The sequence below is a fragment of the Nansenia antarctica genome (assembly GCF_963989245.1).
Source record: "Nansenia antarctica genome assembly, chromosome: 3".
Classification (NCBI taxonomy): Eukaryota; Metazoa; Chordata; class Actinopteri; order Argentiniformes; family Microstomatidae; genus Nansenia; species Nansenia antarctica.
The window spans coordinates 22,922,094-22,941,114 of NC_137688.1; the positions used below are offsets into that span (position 1 = coordinate 22,922,094).

The following is a 19,021-nucleotide window of genomic DNA, read 5'->3' on the forward strand; positions in this document are numbered from 1 at the left end:
TAAAGTGTACAGTAATCCTTTGACAACAAACAAAAAACAATGAATCTCATAAGCTGGTCATAGGTCAAACTAGTCTCTGAATTGATACTCCTGATCAAAAACCCTGATATGCAATAAACACATCTGCAGATATAGCGTAGAAGGGGAGATATGAACAATTGAAAGGAGCATGTTACATCATTAGGAAAGATTGGGATGTTAAGCAGATGTGTTAGGAGGTAAAAGTGTGCTGTTTGTGGAAAGAGATGTTTGTATACAGTATATGTGTGTGTGCGTGTGTGTGTGTGTGTGTGTGCGTGTGTGCGTGTGTGTGTGTGTGTGTGTGTGGAGTAGAGAGAGTCGGGCTGTGTTCGCCCCTAGCAGGGGGAGGTGCAGCGGTGTGCGACCGCAGGCTGCCACGGCCGCGCCCACGCCTGCCAGCCACAGTGTTATCTGAAGCCGCAGACTTAGCCACTGAGCCACCGCTATCTGCCCTCACAACACTGCCACTGCCACCACCACCACCACCACCACCACCGCCACCACTACCACCCTCCCCGTCTGCGCAGACGCAGGTCCGGTCCCCGGCCCAGGCATTCCTGCAGCGAGCAGATAGCATTCAGGAGGAGACCTGGAGCACAGCCACGGAGCGGGAACTGGGAAAAACACTCGCATCCCAGAAAACCTGGACGAGCAGGGAAACCGTGACACTGTCCCAAAACACAGAGACCCCAATCCTATCACATCAGTTACCTAGAAGCTTCTAATCACAGCTTCCACAAACAATAGAGACGCTGCCAATAGCAATGGATGTGGCTAAGCCAGGAACATCATGGAAGAAAGAGAATTCAACTGTAGGGGTGTATTGACAATATGGTAGGTTAAAACATCTCATCAAAAGAATGAGTTATGCCAAATTCATGAAGCCATAAAATCACTAAGCCAGTGTTTCCAGATCAATGAGTCTATAATTGATGACCTAATGAATAGAGACATGTCAAATGTCTCTGGTGCTATGACATCATGTTTCTGTGGTGTTATACAACTGATGCATCCAAGTAGTGCTATAGCCTTTATTATTATTATTATTATTATTTATTTTTTTATTTTTTTGTGTCTACTATTCAATTGTCACTTTATTTCGTTTTTGTTGTTTGTGGTCTGAGTTGCTGAAACGCCTGAATTTCCCCTCGGGGATCAATAAAGTACCCTATCTTTCTATCTAAATGAATTAAATGCAAGAATGACAATGAATTAACTTCCATTTAATTCATTTTTGAGAGATAGATGAGGTGCTTCAACCGTTGGAAAGGAAAATACAATGTAACAATGTACGGTCAAAAAAACATTTATTAACTCCTTGGTTATATTGTTCAAAACACATGACATCAAACATGACCAGGACGGACGCCCACGAGCGGGTAATCTGCAAACATGGTTGTTATTGCCGGCTACCTGCCTGGGCATTTGTTTGTGGAGGTAGACTGGAAGGTCTCCACTGGTTTGAATTGATTCCCCAGTTTGGCGGGTTCTTAGGCAGGATCAGCAGAAGCCGGCCAACTCTAATATGACCTTAATGAAACTGAACAATGTTAATTAGGAGCACAAACCTGGTTCCACCCAATCAATGTGCATCGCAAGGCTGGGGCTATTGTCCCGAGACCTGACACACTCGCTGCTTCCTCTGTGCCATGACACTTCCTGTAAAGATTTCTCCTGCTGGACATTCTTTAGTGCTGCTCTGCCTCTTATTGACCGCGCCGTACTCTTGTCTATTTTATCTGCTTTTATGAAAGTTGTTTCTCTTTTTTCAAACTGAGGTCAACCTAGGTGACAAACACAAAGTGTGTTACCGCTAATTGTTAGCGTACATTTTCTGAGCACTGACTTAACATGTTCTATGGAGACACTTAACATGTTCCTGTTCATACATTGACATTTGAAAAATAAATCTTTGTGCAGATTCTTTTTTTGGGGAGGGGGGTTACGATTACAGCCACATGGCATTCATCCAGTATCCCTCCAGTCTTGGTAGCATTATGGGAGGCCACAGTTGGTACCCAGCAGCGTTTTGATAGTGAGCATCCGAGCCTGCTCTGGGAAGCAGACGTCAGGCATCACAACTACATCACCCACAAAGCCCCCCCAGACACCATTCCCATTCCCCTGTCACCTCCCAGAGAGGTCCGCTGAAGAGGAGCTTTTCCTCTTTAATTAAAATCGTTTGAAATTAGTCACAGTCCGTCAGCAAACAAGAGCGGCAGAGAGCTATGGGCTTTTCCAGGGTGTGTATTAATCTGGCAAGCCAAAGAAGGCTCACAATACCAGGAATGGCAAGCAGAAGACTTCCCGCTCTGCCCAGACAGAAGAAAAAAAAAGCAGAGAAAAAAAAAAGCAGAGGAGAAACTTCTCTTTTATTCAAGGTTACCAGTGATTTCCTGATGACTATTTGTCTTGCTTTTGTGTCCCTGAAATGGACTTCTGTCTCTCAAGACACTTGACAAACGGTATTTGGAGGTAATAAGATTCATGAATTGTGTGGCCATTTAGCTTTTTTCGTTGAAGGTCTCTCTAGGAGAAACAGAGAGACCGAGGGAGAGAGATGATGGCAGAGTGGATGATAATTATAAGACACATTATTATGAACACCCCCAGTCTGTTCCGTTCCTAACTGCTTTTGATAACAAATGAATTAATGAAGCTTTAAAGGACAGCAGAAGTGGATCAGTACGACAGTGATAGAGAGAGAGAGAGAGAGAGAGAGAGAGAGAGAGAGAGGTAGAGAGAAAGAGAGAGAGAGAGGAAGAGAGAGAGAGCATGCCAGGGGTGGAATAGAGGGAAGAAAGAGTAAGGAGAGATAGATGCAGAGAGAGAGAGAGAGTTAAAATTAGAGAGATAAAGGTAGAGAGAGAGCCTAGTACCGAGGGGAAGGTGGCATATTATGGCTTAATGGCTTGCGGAATAATGGTAATTTGGCTATTCTCTCCACTCGCTCGGACTGTGCTAATGGCTTCATTAACACTCACACACTCTGGCGGGCAATAGAGGACAATGTCACATCCATCTTAGTCACATCACAATAAAACTGCTTAAACACACTTCTGCTGTGTGTCCGGCCTGGGAGGAAGGAAGAAATTAGAGCACAGATCAATAGGGAAATATCAATGAGAGGAGGCCATAACACTCGCACACACACACACACACACACACACACACACACACACACGCGCACGCATGCATGCACACGCACACACACACACACACACACACGCACATACACACGCGCATGCACACACACATACATACACGCGTGCAAGCACGGACACTGACACACACACACACACACACACACACACACACACACACACACACAACGCGCACGCACACTCACACAAATAGATACACAAACCTTTGGTCTAGTGGCAGACCTTCTATGGGAGTGTCAGATTGATTTCTAATAGGTATGTTGCTCACACTTAGGGTAATAACTCAATGCCATCGGATCTGTGCGAGAAAGCATGCTGGGAAAAACAGAAACACGCCATAAATCAGCGGCAGCCCAGGCCCCAGCGGCCATCACTCGTGAAACCCATGATGACGTCTTCTCCCAGGCAATCTGGATCATTTTTGCTTGTTGACTTCCCCCCCGCCACCACTTCCTGTGACTGTGCATTCGCGGCGGCGTTTCAGCTTCGAAATCCCTGTGGCTCTTTTCTGACTAAAAGGTTTGATTTTTTTCACCCAGGGAGAGAAGGCATGGAGGGGGAAATCCCAGTAGATTGTGATAATGTGAGGAGCTTCAGGGAATTCTACAAGGGGCTTGAAGGAAAGAAAAATAATAAAGAAGCACTAATGTGTCGCTAATGTCTGCCTCTTTTGCTGTGGAAATATTCCTGAGAAGCCCGGTGGGGAGGGAGAGAGAGAGAGAGAGAGAGAGAGAGAGAGAGAGAGAGAGAGAGAGAGAGAGAGAGAGAGAGAGAGAGAGAGAGGAGGAATTACGGCAAGGCTGGAGAGAAGAAAGTAAATATATTTCATGCGAGGTGTTAATTTGTCAACCTTGACACCAGCCTTGCATAGAGACGTACCGCACAGCAATGACACAGCTGACTTAGCAGGCCAACGCATGAGTATATCACAGTAAATAGGAGGCCGCTGCAATAGGCTCACTACAGTATCCACCTTGCGGACCCCCCTATACCGCCCCTCAGTAGAAGCAGTTAGGGTCCAAGAAATCCTAACTTGAGATCAACAATGCGTAACAAAAGAAAATCTCACAAATCTCCCACTGACATCTTTTGCATTATTCACGGCTCAAAGTCAGAGTTTTACAGTACGAATTCAGATCTCGTTTGGCCCTCAGTTGCACTTTGCACGTTTTTGATGATCGCATTCATCAAACCATAATGCCACTCTGCTGGTCTGGGAGGTCCTCACACAATTCTTCACACCCACTTCTCAAGGTTGCCCACCTGTCACAGCGAGTCAAATCCATCTACTAAGCTTGACGCGAGAAGAAGAAAAAAAAAGAGAAAGAACCAGAGTCGAAACCTCTGAAGATTAGGCGATGTAGCGTATAAGTGCAACATCACCTGCCTTCAGTGTGTGTGTGTGTGTGTGTGTGTGTGTGTGTGTGTGTGTGTGTGTGTATGTGTGTGTGTGTGTGTGTGTGTGTGTGTGTGTGTGTGTGTGTGTGTGTGTGTGTGAGCACTGCATGTCAATGAAGCTTTTTGCTTTTTATCCACCGCTGTTTATTCCATATCTCAGTTCAATGGCAACAATGGAGACTGTCACACACACTTCCATTATGAAGAGCGAGGGCTGTGATTCATTGCTGTTTATTTATGCATGAATATGTGTTACAATACAATGCCAGACTGAGACACTCTTGTACCTTGGGTGTGTGAATGTGTGGCAGCTAGCTACAGCAGCTAACTATGCGGACGAAAAAAAGAACAGCGTGTTTTAAGTTTGAGAGAAGATAATAGGCTATTCTATGAATATCTCATATACGGTACAGTAGCACATGGTGTTCTAGATCTGACATCTGAGGTAAATGGCTCTATAATGACAGCTCTATTCCACCACAATTTGTCGTCAGTGACTCAATTCAAGGGCAATTGGCAATACTTTAGCAAAGGACAGCTATGGTAAAAGTCCACATGAGTATAATATAATACATAATAATATTCTCCTCCAGCCACTAACCTTAGACCAACACCTAAGTCGTCACAGTATGGGATGTGTTTTTGTTTGGGTTCTCTGTGTGAGGAGGGGAGTTCCTAAACCAAACAAACTGTCTGGTTTTACATGGGTTTTACCCTTATCCCCCCTACTCCCCTCTGTAATATTAGGAAAATAACTCCCAGAAGAGCTGAAACTCTTCAGTAAAAATATATATCTAGAGCCAGGGTTTGTCAATGGGTAAAATACAGAACTAATGACAGTTACTAAAGAATTGCAAGTCTACTTTGATATCTTGTGATTAAGTATTCACTTAACCTGCCATAGAGTAATCATTTATGTAACGCTGATATGAAAAAAGCCTATACAATACAAAGTATAGAAAATATTGCTGATGGTACAATATCATGAAGATCTGAATTATTACTGATAATTACTGACAAATGTGATTAATAATTATTTGTTTTATGATGTGCATATTGTATCTGGGAAATAAAACAAATAACACATGAACGTAAAAACATACTGCCGTGGTTTTTTACTCTCTAACTCTACTACTAGCCTACTATCATTTTGTTCAAGCTATCCACTGCAGTGACAATTGAAGGGCCGAGCACCAAAGCACCACGAGTGTCTCCCATCAAAATGTCACAAACGCTAGGTTAGCTACTCTCCTCAGATAAGAGTGTTAGAGTGTTCCTCCCCACGCTGCTTCCTTTTGTGGCTTGCTGCACTTAACAACTGAGGGACTTTTAACAGAGGACATATCTCTCCATTCAAGTCATTTTAGGGTGTAATTCTTCCCCTTATCTCTTTTTTGTGGTGAGGCACATGTGCGTAGTGGTGGAGTGATCTTTATCGGACAGTCTAAGGAAGCCACTGAGACTGTCACATTTCCCTGCACGGACGGGGCTGTTCTGAGATGACAACGTCTTTACGAGCTCTCTCATCTCCACACTGAATAGTGAAAGGAACCCATCATGTCTCCATTTTTCTTTTCTTTTTTTTTCTTTTTTTTACTACTCAGTGCATTCCAGGACTGGAATAATATAAAAACAATGCATGTTCTAGGCCTATAGTGTATACAGTATTAGTATAATATGTAGGCTATTGTATAATCACTATTGCAAAAGGAGACACAGCACAATCCCCTGGGGAATACTGAATATTTTACAATAATATAAAAATGAATATAACACTGAATAAATGGCCGACTAGATGGATAGTACTGACACTATCCAATACTGAATAATAGCACTGATAATAATTGATAATGGCACAGAATTAACTCAAATTCATAAAAGCAGTGTCCATAGAATAAAAACTATGACAGAGCCTGAGCACTATACATCCATAGATGAATACATGAGAAAGGTAAATAATATGTGATCTGAGAGGCCTGGGTGAAGCTGAGCCATGGTACTATACTGTACGCTCCTCTGCCAAGCCGTTTGGCATTGGAAAGCTTTGAGCAGCTCTCTCCCTGCTCCCTTCTCTGTCTCTGCAAACAAACAAGGTGTGATTCATTCACAGTCAGCCAGACACCAGGCTTCCTTTGTGCTGCCAGAGAGCCCCGGCCCTGCTGGAAATATATTCCACTAGACTAGAGCTACCTCTCCCTTCTCTCTGCACTAGGATGGAGGCTGGGAGTGGGGGTGAGGGTGGAAATGGGGATGGGGATGGAGGGGTGGAGGTGGGGGGGGGGGGAGTGGGGGGTAGTAGGAAGCGTGTCATCCACTGTTGAACACATTCAGTGCATGCGAAGAAGGCGCTCTAATCGTATACTTTATCTGCACAGCTCATTCATGATTTGAGTGTAAAAATAGTATGAGTATTTGCAATGTCGTCATGTATTATTTGTCATATCATCGAAATGAAAGCAACCAGTCAACAAAGACTTGTCAACAAAGGCCAGATGGAGTTGACATACTGGTAATCAGCAGACCAGTATCCTATTCTGCAGTTCATTATCTTACATGATAAGACAGTCTCTTATCCTCCGTGTCAAATGCAAGCCCAGTAGTTCATTTAGATCTGCTTTTCTGAAAGCAAACAATATCACAACAAGCCCGTTCCCTGGCATAGGAGACAAATAGTGGGGTTTGTTCCAAATTGCCATGAATATTATGTTCCCTTGAAAGAATTCGCAATTTCCTTTGGCTTACGCTGGACCAATCATTAAAGGTCATCCTAAAACAAACTGATTTAGCATGAAAAAAGAAAAGAAGAAAAAAGAAAAAATCCTTGTCCGTTTCTTGCCCGGCTCCAGTGAATCATCTTATTTGTCATACACCACTTTCAATAGAGGCAGTGACCTTTAAAGTTGGAGAGTAAATTGCTCAGCGGCAGAAAAGGTACGCTATTAACTCTGGGATAGTCAAACTCAGCCCCACCAATCAGGTATTGGTAGGAAGCCGCAGTCTGCCGACGAGGACCCCCTGCTCCAATTAATTGCTTGTGGATTTCAATTATTTTCAATATTTTTTTAAGCTAGTTGAATTCAATTACTGCATCTAAATGGTTATCTCAGAAAGGGCTTTATTCTACCATTAATACAATGTAGGCCTAAGCAGACACGTGAAAATGTCAGTGTTGTTACTTTCATTAACGATGTGCTCTAATAAACCTGCTTAACTTCTGTAACACTTAGGCTACTACTGAATTGAGAAGTGCAGATAATGCCCCCGCTTTGGATCTAAAGGATGGAATTACAATAGAATGAATGAAGAATAAACTAGATATGAAAGTCAACCGAACCGAGACATCAAAAGGAAAAACAGGACAAAAAGCAGCAGTAGTTTTTCCTCAAAGAGCAGCTAGCTGAAAATAATGTAAGCATGCAAACATTCACACCGTTCTCGCAGCTGTAATTCAATAAGACCCAATTCCCAGCGTTAAGAGAGCTTTCCCTAAGGAGCATTTGATGTAACACAGTACATGGTCTTCATCAAAGATGAACATAGTTAAAGAGTAATAGCATACATGAGCTACATATTACATCACTGTAAGCGGTTAAAAAGAAGGATAGATTGCACACGCAAGTATTGTTATAGCTTTAAGTAGACCTATTTCAAACCGCCCTCGCCACTCTGGTGTACTGCACGTATAGGTTACATCTCAATAGTCTTAAGTGGCCTCCTCTCCTTGTCACCTGACCTTCATCTGAACTGACGACCGACTTGACAGAACTGAGCCGGTACAGGCAACATCACAATAAACATCCTCTTTTTAGTTTGGACCTATCCAGTGTCATCAGGTCTGTGAAGATGAAGAGAGAGTACACAATGGAGAACAGGTAGCCCCTTTCAAACCATTGAGATGCAGTCCATAGTGTTGACTTTGTAGAGGAGTGGCCTTTCTATATCTTCTTCACCAGCCTCTTCTCCACCCTCCACACATGATGTTGGCATCGGAAGAAGAAACCGTGTCATAACCTGCTTGGGCAGCACTCCCGTTTTGATTCTCATTTACCTCCATTAGACCACCAGCTCGGTCCTTATTAGGTCCGCGGTAATTAGCGGCGGCAGAGTTATTAACTGCAGCGGTAGGATTGCCAGGCCAGGCCCCTGCCAGTGAGCCAGTCAATCAGGGGCTTTAGCTTAGCTGGAGTGAGCTAGCTTAGAACCTGGCAGTGCCACGGAAGTCTCTTATCTCCCTGGGGGTAGTCTTTTAGTCTGGGGGCGGGGGGGGGGTCCCCTCTCTTCTCCAGGCAGTACTGGTGGGACTGGAGGACTGGAGGAGTGGAGGAGCGGAGGAAAGGGGTGGGGGGGGTGGGGGGGATGGGGGGGGGTTCCCACGATCCTGTAGTAGGTGAACTGTACCCAGACAGAGGCCAGGACAGGTGCTCTGATCCAATAGTAGAAGGCTAGAGGGTGTGCAGCCGAGGAAGGCAAGGCGGAGATAGCTGCTGTAGAGCCCTCCACTATGCTCTAGTTATCTCCAATCCTTTTCCTCTCGCCATCACAGAAATATCCACTTTCCACGCCACCGCGGGGTATTCACACCCCAGCCAAGGACAAAAGAGAAACCGTTCTGTTGAGACACGCTTCAGATGCTACCCCTCTCTGCCTTCTCCCCTCTCCCCTCTCTCCTCTGCCTGCCCGCTTCTCGGTCCAGCTCTTGGACGACCGGCCGGGTGGATATTAGTGAGGTTGAGGTGGCCCAAGGTTTGACAGAAAGTACGGCTCCAGATGAACTTGTTAATTGCGCGCCGGACCGGAGGGCAGGGGAGGGCGGGCTGGCCTCACCTCTCATCGCCACAGCGCCATGATCACTCAGGCCCCGCTGCCTTTATCATTCCACAGCACTCCGCTCGCCTTGGCAGATGGCAGCACCAGTCCTCGGGCAGCGGACTTGGCAGTCGCTTCCCGGGTGCCCGGGATTTGCCAACCGCTGCGAGCCTGCGCCCCGTGTCACGGCGACCGAGCAGAGAGGAGGTGGACGGGCGGAGAGGAGAGATGCCAGCAGGCTGACTGGCACTGCCCGTCTCTTCACGCCAGGCACAAATGAGATTGGCATTGAGAGAGGCTCCTCAGGCGCACTTTATAATATGCGGCCCCCAGCTGTGGTGTGTGCACCGGGGCGGAATGTGGTGGGTCTGCCGCTGCAGACCTTGAGAAAACACAATCCCTGTGACTAAGTGAGAGAGAGAGAGAGAGGGACTGTGAGGCACCAAGCTTACAAAACAGAGAAAAAAATCTGCAAACAGATTTTGACCAACAAAAAAAAGCTTCATAAAAAGCTTTATAAATACAGAACTGAGACTGTGCTCTATTCGTATCCTTCTGGAAAGGTCCACAGATATCCCTCTGTTTGGTACAACAGCTACTTCCCTATTGGCTGCTGCTATCTGATATTACAGGAATAAGGTGGTCATTATGTGCCAACATAATAGTTGGCACGCTGTGCATTTCACATCCACATGCATACTGTATTTGCTCAAAAGTCTAAATTACATTCCAGTCAGTGTAGTGAGTGATTACGATGGTTGGTTGATCTGTCTTAATTAGTCTTTCTCATGTAAGATTCACACGTGTTTCTGTTTCTATCGATATTGTCAGCATTAGACATCTTATTCCCTCAGACATGTTGGTTCAGAACTACACATCTCTCGGGGCCCGTTGTTGCGAAAATCACTTGAAGTAGACTTTTAGATTTTATTTTTCCTCAATCCTGGTTCACCAAGGCGAGACCTTGCCAGTATCACTTTACATATCCAATACCCACACAGCCTCAAAGAGGCTCATCTTCTTTTTTCTTTTTTTCCCTCCTCTATCCACTTGCCGTCCGGCAATGCTGTGAGGCTTTTATTTCAAGCCAAATAAAAATGAATTATTTGGACAGCAGTCCCTGCAGAGGAGTACGGACGAAAGGCAAAATTACTATTTCACGAGACACTGGAGTTACGGGGGTAATCCCTGGGGATAAGTCGAGTCATAATGTAGCAAGAAATTAAAAGAGAGCGACAATAAATAGCTAGACCTAATTAAAAGGCCTGAGTTAAACCCATTCCAAGGTGTGCGTGTCCCTAAAACAGGCTCTAACAGACATTATTATGTAGGTGTTACTTTAATAAGCTCTCATTTTTCCTGAGAATGCCAACAGATGCCTCACCATGTAGAGTTCAGTACAAGTCTCCAAAATTCAGTATGACTGTCATTTCCTCCTCAATCTCTATCTGTTAATTCCTCATTGACTCTGGGAAAAGCCATTATGGAGAAGGCAACCGTCATTGAATGAGGTTTAGCTAACTACAGTATTCCTGCTAAAGCTATGATATATGACTTCCTGATGGGAGCGTAGCTAGCTACTAACACTGGCCCTAGCCCTCCTCAGGGTCCCAACCTCCTCTCCACTCTCTCTCTCTCTCTCCTACCCGTGAGGTGGCTCTCTCAGTCACTCCCACTGTACAAACAACCCTAGCCACCCTCGTCAGGCCCACAAAATAATCTGCTCTCTCTCTCTCTCTCTCTCTCTCTCTCTCTCTCTCTCTCTCTCTCTCTCTCTCTCTCTCTCTCTCTCTCTCTCTCTCTCCATGAAGCTCATTTCGCACCTCACTGGATCCTTCACACAGTAGAAACTGAACTGACTTGATTAAACCCAACACTTGCTCTAACCTAAACCAGCATGAGAGAGAGAGTAATCAAATTAAAATCAATATCCATGTTGAGATATTGCCCTTGGCCTAAAAGATAGCCATCATTTCTCAGCGGTATTATGCTTTTGTTGAGGAAAAGGGAAAAAACCCATGATGAGACAAAAACAGCATGTTAGAGTCAAATAGGCTGACTGACCAATGACAGAAGCCAAGATTAAGAATTAGTGTAAACAACAACAAAGAAGACATAATTGGTCAATTCAGATTTTCTATTTGTAGATCATAAAAAAACAATATCTAACATACCAACATACATCAGCCATCAATACAATTTAAACTGAATGATTAAATAATGAGCTGAACCGAGATGACTTTGACTCTTCCAGTGGCTATTGATTATGACAATCTGGTTGGTTAACAAATTATGTCACTGTAGTTACGTTACACAGCGATGAACAGCCAACATTTAGCTCAGAACACAATGATCACACCAGTCATTGCACTGTTATAACATGCTTACACACAGGCTACAACATGTAATAAGGTGAGGAAACTCAAATCATTCATCCTGCAGGAGGCCCAGAGGATTTAACAAAAAGGTCATTTGATGGAAAGCTAGGAGCTAATTGTATAAATCCCATTCCTGTCCAGCACTGCATGATTGCAATGCAGCAAATTGATTAAAAAAATAAAGCTAAACGATGTTGTAAAAGTGAGTGTTATCAATCAATGAAGCAGCAATGGAAACCAACATCACTGCCACTGCCATACAGTATCCTGAACTGTAACAATTCAATGGTCTACAATGAATATGACAACAATGGGACCAGCCTTAAAAATAAGGTATTGATTATAGTAGCATATTTAGCTAATATATACAGTAAGAATGGTAAAAATGGTAAACGTAGGGCTTCAAAATGATGCTGTGGTTGTTACCTATCATGTGAAGGAGTGAAGCATGGGGGGACGAATGGAAGAGAATGTACATGAGACAACGAAACGAGAGAAAGAGAACGAGTGGAATCGATGGATAAAACATTTGTGTTTTACAACAGGTTGGTCTCCAAGCATACACCCCATCACACTTTCCTCTTGAAAAGCTTTTGCTTCTCTATGGCAGAAATAAAGAGCAAATGTAGCATTGGCTACCAAGGAGACTGATGAAAACAGGAAAAGAGGATGATGAAAAGACTAGTCGCCTACAGTTCCTCAAGTGTACAGGTGGTGGCTCTCACGGGTGGTATCCTCATTGATAAGTATGATCAGACCTGTTCAACAATGCTCACTGCTATCTGCCCTTCTGCCTCACCATGTGATGGCGCTACCAACGCTCAAATATAAACCTGGCTTCAGGTAATTACTGGAATTATAATGATATAAACTACTACAATATGCTATGCATTTAAATGGGCATAACAGTCATCATACTGCATGGTTAAGTAATGATGATTGTAATAGTCACACAATAAAATGACTGAGTATAAAACCATAACATACACACGTGTTAAAAAATAGAGTGTCTAGACTCTATAGCCTACTTTTTGGTAAAACTGTTTTAAACATATTATAGGCTATTGAATTTGAATCCATAAAAGTATCACCTTCCAACAAAAGCTGTGGCGGTAACAATGTGTGTGGCAATTGTCCTGTGATAAAGACGTTTTTATCAAGCTTGGCAATATGTTTTCAATATGTTTTGTGAGTCCAAATGTTATCCAAAATATTTCCAAACAATTGTCATTTGTTTGACAACCTATTCCATTGTTAGACATTTCCACAGCCTTACATTGGCTGAATAAATGCCAATCCTACCCACATTCAGGATGTCAACAATGCAATTGGACAAACCCATAAAGCCACAAAACTATCCAATCTTTCTTTGCTCCAAGCTGACATTTGAGAACAGAACCATCGCCGAACTTCCCCCAGCCCAGTCATGAGGTGGCACTTAGGTGTCTGTCTGTGAGAGAGTGCGCACCGAACACTTTCTTTCTACCACTAAATACAAACGTACAATCTCACAATGGGTAGAAAGAACAGGCAGGGGGGGGGAAAACATCATTTCTCAAATAATTCTCCACACTCATCTCTCACTTCAATGCGTTCCGGCCGGGAAATAAATGCCAGCATTCCTGAGTGTCCGACCGGTTTAAAGCCGGGGCACATCGATGTGGCAGCTCGGTTGGTCTGGGAAGCCAGCTTATGACAAAGACGTTATACATGATAGAAATAATTTAAAAAATAAAAGATACACTTGACTTGTCTTGTACGTACCACTGTTGCTCCAATTCCCAGTCCCTAAAGAAGTCAAACTCGAATAGGTCCATGGTTCCCCGTTGTCTGATCCAGGAAGGAACCGGTGCCTGCTAACCTCTGCGTCAGTCTACATACAGATATGATGTGTGTGTGTCTGCTATGTGTAACTAGCGGTACTGTGTGTGTGTGTGTGTGTGTGTGTGCTCTGCCGAACTGACATACACACACGGTAAACGGGAGAACGCAACTGCCTTCCCTGCCTGCCTCCCGGTCTCCCCGTCTCCCCGTCTCTCCACGGCGCACAGCGAACGGAAGGCGGAGCCTGACGAGCAGGAGCCGCGCGACGCACGGAGCCCCGGGTACCCGAAATTGAGGTATTCGGTATATCATCTTTCTGCAATTAACAGAAATTATCTTTGCCCCGCCGCTAATTGTAGCTGTCACTCTCAGCTGCACTGTTTATTTATTTTTTGGAAGATTTCAAATTCAAACGTTGACAATAAAACATGGTTATCTTATTTTATCTAAACTAAAGCCTATTGATGATGACATTCCTCCACAACAAATACTGGTCTGTTTTCATTGTCTTATTAATTAAGGATTAATCTTTACAAATGTGTAGCATAATATGCATATTACAATCCGTTACCTGTGGTAATTGCGCATTAGATTATATGCATATTATGTGTATTATGTATATACATATACCGTATTCATTATTACTATTATTGCCATTGTCATTTAGCTATTAACTTGATTGATTGATTGATTGATTGATGGATGGATTGATTGATGGATGGATTGATAAACAGTAGGATGACCCATTGAACTGTTTTAACAGCAGAGGGCTAAAGTATTGTTTGTATTAGAGATTGATGTTCACAGTCAGTAATAAAGACATCCTATGGACAGATGATAACATTTCATGTTTGCAGTTCCAGTCCATGCATGTGGGCACCAGGCAGCTTCACCTACTGGAGGAAACAGCTCGGTAAATTCATTTACCATAGTGAAGGAGCCATGATGGAGACATTAGACACATCGGCAGTGTGTCTGAGGCACTGTCTGTTCACATTAACAGCAGCTAGAACGGTGCGACTGGGTCCTGTAATATGTAGCAGGAGTGTACGCCACAGCGAAGGCAGACATGTCTACATGACTGTGACATGATTTACGTTGATACAGTGTTGTGCCATGGGTGTGTGTTATTACCTCTCCACAGACTATACACACACATAGCCGGGTGTAAATCTGCTCTGATTTATAGCATATCAGGTTTGGTATCAATCTTACTGCCAGAATTCCAAAGAGACCTTGTTCTTGTTCAATCAATTGCAGATTTCTGTTCAATTATTCAAAAATGCATGATTCTAGGATGAACGTGTGGACGTGTGTGTCCTTAACAAAACAATATTTACAATATGAAATGGAAACGATGCAGTATTTCAAAAGGAAAACGCTGTCTTGCTGCCCAAGAAGAATCATTGATTCATGTATGAATAATAATATGAGACCTAACTGTGTATAGGTCTCGGTCAGGTTGTGTACACTCTAGGACTGGAATGGATTTTTCTGGAAGGTGTGAGAGTAAATGGATGTCTTTACTGATGGACGACATGTTTTCCAGGAGTCATTGTAACTCATATGAGAGTGAGAATGAAACAAGTGGTGTTTGCTTTATTGGCTATTTTGTAAGGGGTGGTCAACCGGATAGGTAGAACAGATAATAGTCTTGGTTCTTACGCCAACGTGCTCAGGTGTGGGTTGACTGTGGCTCACATGAGGGGGGATGTTGCCTTTCAGAGCCGACGTCTCCTTCATCATGACTAAATGCTTATTCATACCCACAGCTGTGTTATTGCAGAAAGGGAAGGTAAATGGAATGAGTAAATGCAAGTTGTGGTATGCAAGAGATCTGCTAAACATCGTGGAGGCAGCGTTTCAGGGATGTAGTGGAAAATAAACAAACACAGCTGTTTACATGTGATTTCTTTTTTTAATTCCTGGAAAGCGTTTCCCCTAAAATACAGTGATTGTAATAATTCTTCTGTAAATGACATTTTACACACCTTTCTTTCTACCGCTATATCTCTGTTGTTTGTTTGGGGGGGGGGGGGGGGGGGTCTACGGTCAGGGGTTAGTTTATATTGTTTAGATGTAATTTGTCATTTGTTTATATTGTTCCTGTTGTAAAGCACTTTGAAATAATTGTCTTAGTAAAACATTCTAAACAAATGCATTTGATTGATGGATTGATCAACAGCTTGCTCATAAAATCTATATCTGCCAAGCTTGTCATTCAACGTTTGCCTCTTTGGTGTGTGTGTGTGTGTGTGTGTGTGTGTGTGTGTGTGTGTGTGTGTGTGTGTGTGTGTGTGTGTGTGTGTGTGTTGGTGATAGAGGAGCCCTCTGGTGGGAAAAGGCCTGTGAGTGTCTCCTTGTCTATGGCTGTTGTGTCTTTGTTTGGGTCTGGTCTGGGGCACATGCCAGCATGGCTCTGCGTCATGCTCTCTCTCTCCCTGCCTCCCGGGCGTCCGAAGCCTCCATACTGCACTGGCATTGTTGACCCGTAAACTGACTGCAGGGAACCACAGAGCCATTTTGGCAGATTGGGGGGGGTGAGGGAGAACACCATTCTCTTGTAGCTGAACCTTAAAGAGAAGCGAAATCGCAACTATTTCTGTATTTTTAAACCTTCTCGTTTTGGGTCCGGATGTATAGTTTGTACAGTACACATGTCATCTATGAATTGAATCATTCGCCCATGGAATCCTTAGTTTATCAGCACTGACTTTTGAAACAGCAGTAGGCCTATACTGTTGTGTTTCTCTTTCATGTGTCTAGTGCAACGCAACGGGGAACCGTTTCTGCTCATTAGCGCTACGTTTAGAACTGCAGGCTGAAATTATACAAATGATCCCATAGCATCACTTTAATGGTGGATGGAAGATGGAAATGTCTTTCCTTTTTCATACATTACGACCTGTGTAGTCCAATACCACTAAAGACACAGACATCCCATCAAATTAAACGATACACACACACACACACATAAAAAAATGTTTACAATGTTTTTAACTAAGTCGGGTAGAGGGGTATTCATCATCATTTCATATACCAGAGTGAAAAACAACATGTAATTGCTCATCAACAATTTTTACAATCCCCCTGTCCACCCCTGTAGATGATTCGCCGTGAGAGATGAACGTCGTCGACCTAGGCAGCCGTTTGTGGAAATGGCCTGTGGTTAAATCACTTGTCAGACGCTGTGAGGAGTGATTGGAAAATACCTCATCAGAAGGAGTGAGGGGGCCCTGCAATTGTCTCTGTGTCCCTTTTCATCTCCCTAAAATGAATAAGAGTCATTACACGGCTAAGCTGATACGGTCGGAGGGGGATCACCTCCTAATTATACCACTGTAATTTCAGAGTTAATTATCTCTCTCTCTCTCTCTGTTTCTCTCTCTCTCTCTCTGACTTCCCCTCTGCTAGCGGCTTGTTCCTGGGTGCAGTCTGAACGCTGGGCGAAGTAGAAGAAGAACAAGAACAAGAACAAGAGTTAGGATGGTGTCTGTCCAGAGTCCTCCAGGCTTGAGTGAAGAGGAGGGGAGTCACAGATCCAGGAGCAGACACTGACTAGTGACTGAGGCAGGATCAAACACAGTGCCTCAGGCCCGGCAGAGAGAACCTTAATCAGTACTACTGACCCTGGCACGCTCAGCCACTAGTACATCAAGGTGAGTGTGCTGCAAGTCATTGTCAGGTGTTCAGGTGTAGGCCCGCTCGCTAGCTACCTGGCTACGTCCGGCAGATTGAGTAAGCATGACAATCACATTGGTCAAAGCTCCCCAGGGTGATTACTGGTTGGCTGAAACATTTTAGGATCACTGCATTTGTGATTTCGCTTTTTTTTGGGCTCATTGTAATCGGTTCATCTGAGTATAACTGACATTGTTAATGAATTATGCATTGGTTTCCTCAACTGGCTTTCACAGGCTAAAAGGGATATAAATACAATAGCCTCATGATGTCTTTGTCAAATTCCTCTGCATGCATCCTCATCATTTACTGTAGGGAGCATTCCTACATTATTTAAATGATTTTTCAAGAAAACAGTTTATAATACTGAACTGTAGAACGTGAAATAATATATTGATATTGCCTCCTTGTTGTCCCCAGAATGAAGTCATTTGAAAGAGTGTGCTGTGCTCCCATATGAGCAGCATCTCTTTAACATGGCTCTCCAGTGTGTTCATTGATAATTGGCAGTAGTGCAGGCTGCGGGGCACTACATCAACCTCTCCACGGCAACCCTGCCCGCTGAGTGACAGATGCTAATTAGCCACCTTCGTCAGGCCCACAAAATAATCTGCAGGAGTATTTTTTTTTTAATCTCTCTCGTCTTTCTCTCTCTCGTCTCTCTCTCTCTCTCTCTCTCTCTCTCTCTCTCTCTCATTTCTGACAGAAACCGTGTCACAGTGAAACTCGTTTGACTCAGTCTAAATGCCACCTCTCTAGCTGTATTAAAGGTCTTCATTATGAATTACCGTATTTTCATGCAGAATTGAAGATTAGCATGGCTTAGCACTCTTTTCACATACCTATTCTTTGTCCATTCAGCTTAGTTCTCTTGATTCCTCACTCTCTACTATATCAATACTGGAAGTGCAGGGGGGGAAAACGTGGTCAATTGACAATGTTCTTTATCAAAGGTCTACTGTGTGGACTATCCACCCCAACTTCAATACCAGTCTGACGAGTACATGTGATGCAAGAAGAAGATCCGCCCAGATCAAAGACACTAATTCCATCTATGTTCAAAGGAGTGGTCAGATACAGTAAAAAGGATTCAAAAGGATAAATAGAGGTTGAGCAACGTCTGTGTCTGTCTGTGTCTCAGTTAGCTAGTTAGCATTTGAGAGAGGCGGCCACTTGTTATAAATGTGTCATATATATAATATGTCAATACATTCATATATATAACGTGTAAATATGATGCTTCTCTGTTTCCCCTTTAAAACAGAGGACACACACCATAGGTATGCAGCAGTATGTTCTGTGCTTCACACTGACTAGTGTAGTTTTACATTCTCTATAAGTCATGCCCAATGCTATTCACTGTGGACATATTCTTCTTTCTTTTTTTCCTTCCTTTTCTGCTTCTCTTAAGTAGCAGCCACCCGGAACGTTCTCAGAGTGTGAAAAGAGAGAGCAGTCTATAGTGCCGTGCACAAAGCCAAAGTGCCTCTGGCTAATTTCAACAGTGAAATCTTTTTGGCACTGATAGGCTTTTTCAATACTGTATTTGTGTGCTCAACGCTTCAATTAAATCACAAAAGGAAAGAAACGGGGGAATGCATTTCAACTAATTGCACAGTCCTTGAAGCCATGCCATTCCATATCAAAACAAGCAAAGTGGATACACAGCAGATCTGAACAGAAGACATGCGTGTGCATAGCAATCAACATGTCAGCTATATCAATACATTGTTTTAAGGAAAGAGGTGT

General features: G+C 43.5%; 1 protein-coding gene across 1 annotated transcript in view; it reads right to left on the reverse strand.

Moving 5' to 3' along the window:
• aff2 (AF4/FMR2 family, member 2) overlaps positions 1-13,584 on the reverse strand; it is a gene marked incomplete at both ends in the record, with an annotated part of 174,232 nt that extends 160,648 nt beyond the window's left edge. Inside the window, one exon of the mRNA XM_080527086.1 lies at positions 13,532-13,584. Within this exon, the coding sequence (XP_080383212.1) occupies positions 13,532-13,584 (53 nt within the window). The remainder of the gene's footprint in view (positions 1-13,531) is intronic.
• Between the last annotated feature and the right edge of the window lie 5,437 nt (positions 13,585-19,021).